Here is a 9,211-nt window from a genome sequence, read left to right on the forward strand (position 1 = left end):
GTTTACTCAGGGTGATGTCAATATCAATGGGTTTAATAACATTTTTCACTCTTATGACATTTTCGAAATAATACAAAAGCATTTTAAAGACTTATACACTTATATTGATAAATATTTGAATAGTTTTTTTACATATTTTTTGGAAAAAACTACTCGCATATTGGTTCATGTTTGAAATACTATTGTGTTCTATTTCGCAAGCCATTGTAATTTTACACTTTTGCAGATAATATCAGTCTTCTTGGTAAAGCTAACAAAAGAAAACTCGAAACGCTAATAAATCTCAATGCTCAGGCTGGAGTATATCCATTTCCTTCCTCGTATTTTTGTATGGGATTTTGAATAACTTAGAGGTTCGGCTTTTCTCAAAATTACTACTATGGATGCCATAAATGCGGACTGTTCCTTGAAAATATCTTAAAATATAAATTTGGAATATAATAGCTGGTGTATCTAACGCATGCCATTCACTCGTGGGCCTTGCTACGGTGTACTTCTTGATTATTCAGTAAGTTTTCTCTTTTTAAAAGACTTATTTATTTATTTATTTATTTATTTATTTATTTATTTATTTATTTATTTATTTATTTATTTATTTATTTATTTTATTTATTTTATCTATTATTTTGTTTTATTTAGATTAATTGTTTAATATATTTTAATTAATCACATATGTATGCGTATAAATTATGTATGTTCCAAGTAATAACAGTTAATGCACGAAAGAATTTATTGAACAAGGCATAAATATATGACCTAAATAAAACAAGTTGCCATTTACTAAATGCAAATTGGAAAGGTCGAACGCGTAGGGAAAACAATTTTGAATTCACACTGGATTTTAAATGTTTTTGGGTTAACCTTATGCTACCTGAGTATTCAACCACATCTCGCTGTCAGAGATCAGACAGTCTAATTCGCTCGAAGACGGGTCGTTTTCCAGATAAAGAGTGTAGACCACGCTTTGTTTTTGACAAACTTTAAGGCGGGCGGAGGAAAATATCTGTTAATTGTTGTGAGAATTTTCCAGGGAGTTCGTTCTTCAAGGTCTTACAGCTTAAAGAATAGTTTTGATAGATAATATAACATCGAATTTATGTTCGAGCAGTTGTTTTCGTCTGTAATATGTTTTGTACGAAAGCAAATGTTCGAACATTGAGCTTTAATTCAAGAAAACGTTTGGAAAACAGGATAACCGTTTTTCTAATGCAACCTATTTTAGCATCAAATTATTATTTTTGGATTTTTTACTGGCTCAAAAGCCACAGGTGGGTTTAGTTTTAAAAGAACCTCTTTAAGTAGGTACTAGTTGCAGGAAAATTAATAATTTTACTGTTGTTGTGTCACTGATAAAACTTTTCACAAATGAATATTTGCATCATAATGAAAGGAATAATAAAATATATAACAAAAACTATACAAAAAAGTGAACAAAATAAAATGATAAGCGGTCACACTATGTGGGTAATAGTTAATCTATATGAACAATGTGTGCATTATAACCGATGTACAATGTACAATGCCTAAAACAAATCTGCTATGTTCTGTCCTGTTCTTTGGTAACGTCTTAAACATAAAGCACCCATTCACAGTTAGATATTTGATCGCAAAAATGTGGGCATGGACTTACGAAAATAATTATAAAAATAGAGAAAAAAATAATTACTTACAAAGTTCCTTTCCGAAATGTAGATTACTAGAAATGTCAACAAAGAAAGGACGGGAGAAGGTTTTTTCCGGTCAACTGCGCCACACCAGCGGTCAGCGACATCCCCCTTCGGGCAAGTCCACGCTAAGAAAAAGCGGCAAAGAGGGCGGCCCGCCTCAAGATAGCACCTGTGTTAACATAGACCATAAAGGGAAAATAGATGACTTGCAAGAAATATGGTAATGCATTTGTTTACATACGGCTGTTGCAATATGGTTTTTATTAGAATTTGATATAAAGGTCTGACATTGCAATGCAATTGTTCGTCAAATTCCTCAATAATACAATGAAAACTTAAAGGTACATCTTCAGAAGTCAAAACATCTTCCCGGTGATAAAATGTGTTATTTTCATTTGAAAGCTCATTCATCTTCATTTTTCAGGAACCTTCCTAAAGAAACTAAGAAAAATGAAAACAAGTCCTCAAAGTGTGGTGACACATTTTTGAAAATGTGCAGAGTTGTGCTCTTTTTTGTTTTGACGCTATTGCTGCTTTCATGCGGCATACTGCACAAGCTTTACTTCTTGACCCTTCTTAACAATCTATCACAGGTAAAAAGACTATAGTTTCTGTATAGAGTCATGTATATCAGTTCTGCACAAATATAAAATGACCTTAGATGTTCATACATGATTTTATCATATAGATACGTGTGGAAATCACCACATTTGATTGTGGGACAATGCTAACAGATTGTGTGTATGTCAATCCACGTTGATTTCCCACACCAACTTAGGTTACATATAACTTATACTTGACCTAGAAGGGCTTAAACTGTTGAAGTTAAATCAACCAGCGACTGCCTGCATTCCCTTCAGTTTAAAAATTTGTTCCAATTCGTATGATTAAAGTTGAGTTTCCTTTTCAGTCTCAAGTTGAAAACAAGAAACGTCAAGCGATTTCAATTCTCGTTTGCATTTCACTTTTTGAATTCATCAGATCTATTATGACTTTTTGGAGAGTAATTTTCCAAAATCAGTCGACAAAGTGGACACGACATCATATAGCAGTAAGTTTTCCTCTAGTCCGTTGTTCCTGTTTAATATGAAATTAAACGTTTAATGAATCGATAATTATGACGGCTGTATCAAATACTAATCATGTTCAAGCTTAATATACATTAGAGAACATGTAATTCATGTAATTCACTTATAGTGTAAAAACATGAAGTTTAAATTAATGAAGAAAAATCCTAGTACATTTGTATTTACCATTTTAGATAGCAATCCTACAGGCCGTGACCACTATCGGAGAGGTATATTTGATTATATATGTCCTTCCATTATTGGACAGTTTGACGACATGTTTAGTTTTAGCAACTCTACCAATTATTCCAAGCATCTGCCAGTTCGTGACAGCAATGGCTAGGACAACAAGAAAGTTACCGAACAGTAACAAATCTTTGCTCAAACTTTTTGTAGCTGGTTTCTCAGTTTTAGCACTGTCAGTGAGTGTTTTCTTTTTCATGAAGTGGCTAATACCATTTGAAAGAAACCCGCATCTAAAATGGGCTTTACCAGCTGTTTTGATGTTAAAGTCTTTATGCTATTTGGATAATTTCCATTCCTTAAGAAAGAGAACTGCAAATTCTACACAAGAAACAATCAGGGAATCAAATTCCAATTCGGAGACAAGTGAAACTAAATCTAAACAAGTATTTATTCGATTAACTGTTCGTTGGTTGACATGCTTAGTGTTTATTATTTCGATAGTGCTGAATTTAGACATGAAGCTCATTGAAATTAACGGGTATGGACACATCGAATCCTTAGCGTCCAATTCCACACCAGAACACCAAAATGATAATGGAAATGAGACATCGGATTCGACGAGTGGTTTTTACCAAACAATTTTCAATCAATTTATGGAGTTTCAGGACATATTTAAGTTTGAAATAAGAATAATGGCATGCTCGTTTGCAATTTCGAAATTAGCTTCTCTTTCTTGTCGGCTGTCAATGCAGCAATTTTCATTTGCGTTGCCACTCATATTCACTCCACTGTTATCAATAATTGCTGTTGTTAGTCTTTCTTGCAATAACTTTCTTGAAAGTATCCAGTACATGGTCGGAATAAGTCTGACATGTGCTATGCCTGAAGAAAATCAATTGAAAATTTTCATCGCGAGTGGAGCTTTGGCTTGGATTGCTGTGATCACCTTAACGTGGTACATTTGGGTTCCTCGGGTCGAGCGAATGGCAAAACGTGAAAGGTTCGTTATATAATATGTGTGATATATCTACATCTAAATTTCTGTTGACTCAGTCGGATTATGCTTACGGTAATACAATATAAATATATATTAACTTTATCAAGCAAATTAATGCTTTGAGTAACAAAAACAGTTTGAATGTGTTTATGATAATGCCGATTGTCACGTTTCATCTTCAGGCTATTTTCTGGTTGTCGTTACGATTTCTTCTTTCCCGATTTGAACATGCTCCTTCGACGGAGAAATGACCATCAAATTGGAGAGCTACACACGGACAGTGAACAACAGAGTGATGATATTCCAAAAGTCATCATCTGCATAACAATGTGGCACGAAACATGCAAAGAAATGTGCCAGCTGCTTAAGTCTATTTGCAGGTTAAAAACTTCAACGTGAACATTTTAATTGAGTTTGTCTTGCTTATCAAAATTGAACTGCTTCTTTAATAAGATGTCGTATCGCTATTTCCATAGCACAGCTTGTGTTTTAGTCATGTTTAGAGCAACAACGTTTTTGAATTCGATCATAATTTTGGAGTTTCGTTGTTTTAGAGGCGAATTCTGCGTTATTTACCTACTAATTGCTAGTTTTACAAACAAGAAATAAGTCATACATTGTAATTCGAAAAATCAATCTTATTTTAATTCACACATTTCTCAGATTAGATATTTACTAACTATTTGTCTGATGTTTTCATACCAGATGCAAGTCATACATTATTTTTATTCACACATTTTTCAGATTAGATAAGCATTTATCAAATCGAGAGGAAGCCGAGAACAAAGGAAACGACGGAAATGGGACAGAGGACAAGACACAAGACGCTGGAAAAAAAATACAAGACCCTGATAAAATTAAAATGGAGGGTAAGTATACTAAAAAAGTCGACTATGAATCATTTTACTTTAAAAATAAAGGCAAAAAATATTCGAATAAAACTTTTTATTTCAGTTCAAATAGTATTTGACGACGCATTTTGCTCAACAAAAAACGGCCGTGAGGTTAATGAATATTTGCTCCAGTTTATGTCATGTTTACAAAAGGCGGTTGGGTATGTAGTAAGCTTTATTTTCGTGTTTTAAATGACAAAAATGAATGAAGTTTATTTAGTTAATAAAGAAGCAGTAAAAGTTATTGTTAATTTTTAAACAAATAAATTGCAAAAAGTAATGGCGTTAACATTAGTTTGGGTTCGGTTTACCTTAGAAACCACAACACAACAAAGAAAACAATATTTATGTCATTGTTTTTTTCGAGCAGTTCCGTGTTGAAAGGCAAGGAACTCGTAAAGTGGAATAAAACATGCAAAAAGGAGGTTGTCGAGACACCTTATGGCGGACAATTCATTCTACAACTCCCAGGCGGAACACAGATGACGGTACATTTGAAGGATAAGATAAAAATAAGGGCCAGAAAACGATGGTCTCAGGTAACAGCCGTTTTCGACATGAGCCGACAACAGTTTATTGATATCGATGATGAGTGTGCGTGCGTTGTATAGTTTATGCCTGTTTTGTTTGTGTTTCATGTGTTGTTGGATCATTGTGTCATCAAACGAGAAGGTTCACGGCGTATGGGCTCTCGTCTTGTCCCTGTATTATATATTGTATTTATAGCTCAATAGGAATGGTAGTCAGGACGTATTAACAAGTATCATAACTTGATATCAAATAGCTGCATTAGATAATTTTAGTTGGAAAATCTGTTAGGGTATGTTATTATAATGGCATAATAAAGGTGTTGTTTGTTTCTAGTTAAGTTTCAATTAACTTTTTCTTTTCTCTTTTTTAAATTCAGGTGATGTATATGTACTATTGTTTGTTGTACAAACTAGGAAAGACCAATCAAGAAACGGCCAGAGAAAAGGCAAGTTTTTATTTAATTTTTTGAACCGTTTGGGATTTTATTTTGGAACAATAATCAAAGGAAATAAATGAAATATTTCTTTCGTCTAGAAATATGCGCGCCGTTATGTGACCATTAAGATCAAAGAAAACTTTACATTTTTGACGTATCTTTAATTAATCTTATTCGCTAAACAGCTGAAAAAGACATTCATCCTAACCCTTGACGGTGATGTTGACTTTGAGCCAAAGTCAGTCCTACGAATGATGGATCGAATGAAGATGAACATCCGTGTCGGAGCAGTGTGTGGCAGGATTCATCCAATAGGATCAGGTTGTTAAATGAAATATAAACATTTAAAACCTTCATGTTATTTTTGTTTTTTTCAATATGAATTTTAAATTAATCTGCATTTAAATACGAAGTTTCCTTTTAGTTATATTTCAATTTCTTATTACCAATATTTTTTTTTATTTTACAGTATATGACTTTATTTAAATTTAACATTAATAAACTTCAGGTCCAATGGTGTGGTACCAACAGTTCGAATATGCCATCGGCCACTGGCTTCAAAAGGCATGCGAACATATCTTTGGTTCTGTGCTATGTTGCCCTGGATGCTTTTCTATATTTCGAGCATCTGCCCTCGTTGACGACAACGTCTTGAAAACGTACACTAAAGAGCCAGAGGAAGGAAAACACCTTGTGCAGTTTGAACAAGGCGAGGATAGATGGCTTTGTACTCTTCTCATTAAACGAGGATACAAGATAGACTACTGTGCAGCCGCAGATGCAAAAACGTTTGCGCCAGACAACTTTTGGGATTTTTTTGTTCAAAGACGGCGCTGGTCACCATCAACAATGGCGAACATGATTGACCTGGTCCTTTCTTGGAAACAAATAGTCCAAAACAACGCAGAAATCAACCATTTCTTTATGCTTTATCAATTAGTGCTAGTTATAACAAGTGTATTAGCTCCTGGAACTGTCCTTGTTATGATAGCAGGGTCATTTAGCTCAGTATTGAACTTAAAGCCATGGCATGCCTTTTTTGTAGCCGTGACTCCGGTAGTTTTGTTCGCAGTGTTATGCCTGACAGTGACTCAGAAAAAGCAACTCCTTGTGGCCGCAATACTTAGCACAGCGTACACCTTTGTTATGGTTATTGTGACTATCGGCATGATTTTGAACATTGTGAGCGAGACAGTTCTTTCTCCAAACGTGATTTTTCTCATATTTGTTGTTGTAGTATTCTTGATATCGGCTTTACTTCACCCTCAAGAGTTCACATGTTTGTTTCCTGGCTTGCTATATTACGTTTCTGTGCCTTCTACCTTTATTTTTCTGACCGTATTTTATATGTGCAACTTAAATGACATTAGTTGGGGTACCCGAGAATCCAAATCTCCATCATCCCAGACGGAAGAAGAGAGTGGAAAAGATAAATCGTTTATGCGTTTGCTCCTCACTTATGTTAAACAGTGCCTGCTGAAAAAAATCGCTGAAAGGAACCCCAATCTGCAAAATTTGGATCAAATTGAAAGACAACTAAGCGAGCGACAGGAAGTTATTAATAATAAAGATGATAGCTACTGGATAAACACACAGTTAACAGAATCAAAACATTTCTTTAGAAAAGTTGAACTTCAGGGAGATGAGGAAATTTTTTGGACAAATACAATTAACGAATATTTAAAACCAACGGAAAATAATAAGAAACTTCAAGAGAAATTTAAATGTGAACTAAATTCGTTGAGGAATAATTGTGTGTACGGTTTCTTTATGTTGAACTTTATGCTATCATTAGCGCTGTTGCAATTACAAGTAAGCAAAGAAAGTTTAGATGGGTTTTATATCATGGGAAAGTATGAACCATTATCGGTAATTTTCCTGTCCATTTTTGCAATTTTACTTTTGACCCAGTTCATGTTTATGCTTTCACATCGATGGAGAACTTTCTGCCATATTATTTCGAGCACTGAGGTGTTTGAGTGCTTCTGTTCAAGACGAAAAAAAACTAAAGCGCAAGAGTTTCAAGAAAATTTAGAAGAGGTTGAGCATAATGCAGAAGAATATGAACCCCGGCCTGATTATAGCGACAGTGATGATGAACGTTCATCTTCAAGTAGACCAAACTCACAGAATATTTATCGTCACAGAATACAGACTGTGCGCAATCGTAAGCATCATACACAGCGTATCGGCATTGATATGCATCGCCGGGGCGGTGATCAAGGTGAAGGATCTTATATAGGACATGGAGTGAAAATCAATAATATTTTGTTTCATGGGAACAAAAGAGGCAATAAGCTTTCTAAGTGGTAATCATTCACGCATTGCAAGCAAAAACTACAGCCATATTAAACAATATTGTATTTGCGTATTTAACCATTTGGTTTGATATAATTCAATATGTATCTCATGTTTAAAACATTTTGATTTTGATTTCGCTTTATACACTTATATCTGTAAATATGCATGTGTTTGTATCGTCTGAAATGTTTAATCCGGATTAATCTTTTAATAAAAGATAAACATTAAACTGACAATTTTATTATTCTTAAATAAATGGTAATACATATCTGGTTGTATAGGTGGTATATATTTTGTTGTTCAATAATACTTAATGACGGTGGTACGGGCTCCAGATTCTATTAAAAGTCGTTTATCTTTGAAGTTCTACAAATCATCGTTATTGCCACAGTATTCAACATATTTGGTATGAGATCGTTCATTTAAGTCGCTAAAGAAAATGTTAAATATTTTAAATCGCTATTATAATTATAGTAATTGCGCATTGATATAATAAAAATAGAGTTCTTAGTCCTTTCTAGGATATCCGTATGGTCAAAAGGTCTTACCCATTCTTAGGGGTTGGAGTGGGGGAGTTTTTAAAGTCAAGCATGACACCCAATTTTTACCAGATATTGGGAAATTTCCTTTGCAATTCAGTGATTATAATCGAGTAATTTTCCCAACTTTTGGTGCTAAAAATTCTTCCAAAAAGTTACAGAAAACGCCTGTTTTACAATAAATTTTATTTATTGAAAATTTGACGTTCCGATTCGTCGGTGTGTGTTTTTACCGATGACGCATATTGCTCGCAAACCACATTTATTCACTCCAAACAATGGTCATACAATTCAGAGTATATGCTTTTTTCTGCCTCTGAATGAAATCCTTTGTAATATCCATATATACCATGATTCATAGATACATCTGAAATGGTAATTGCGCCCAACATCGACGATAATCGTTTATGATTATCCACGATCGATTCTCATTTTTTGTTGAGTCATAGCATCATACATCCAAATTCGTGCGATGAATGGTCAACATGTTATTCTTTTTACATTTACAATGTATTATTTGTAATTCTGTCGTTAGCGCCTTTGCATCTTACCTAGACGAACCGGGTTCGACTCCCGGAAGTTTGGTTATTCAAG

At 34.1% G+C, this 9,211-nt stretch overlaps 1 protein-coding gene across 1 annotated transcript; it reads left to right on the top strand.

The window, feature by feature from the left end:
- The first annotated feature begins 315 nt into the window (after nt 1-315).
- On the top strand, nt 316-8,301 carry LOC128227103 (chitin synthase chs-2-like). The gene is made up of 12 exons (XM_052937310.1): nt 316-508; nt 1,693-1,887; nt 2,092-2,260; nt 2,578-2,718; nt 2,929-3,920; nt 4,100-4,297; nt 4,662-4,786; nt 4,872-4,971; nt 5,181-5,349; nt 5,718-5,786; nt 5,963-6,098; nt 6,286-8,301. Exons 2-12 carry the CDS (start codon nt 1,703-1,705, stop codon nt 8,088-8,090), a joined length of 4,089 nt encoding a protein of 1,362 aa, XP_052793270.1. The 5' UTR covers nt 316-508; nt 1,693-1,702; the 3' UTR covers nt 8,091-8,301.
- Nucleotides 8,302-9,211: the final 910 nt, after the last annotated feature.

This window comes from Mya arenaria, chromosome 3 (assembly GCF_026914265.1).
Source record: "Mya arenaria isolate MELC-2E11 chromosome 3, ASM2691426v1".
Taxonomy (NCBI): Eukaryota; Metazoa; Mollusca; class Bivalvia; order Myida; family Myidae; genus Mya; species Mya arenaria.

Coding starts and splice junctions, on each gene's coding strand:
- LOC128227103 (XM_052937310.1), top strand. CDS start 1,703: ATGTCAACAAAGAAAGGACGGGAGAAGGTTTTTTCCGGTCAACTGCGC. Junction 5,350..5,717: donor CCAGAAAACGATGGTCTCAG/GTAACAGCCGTT, acceptor TTTTAAATTCAG/GTGATGTATATGTACTATTG. Junction 5,787..5,962: donor AAGAAACGGCCAGAGAAAAG/GCAAGTTTTTAT, acceptor TTCGCTAAACAG/CTGAAAAAGACATTCATCCT.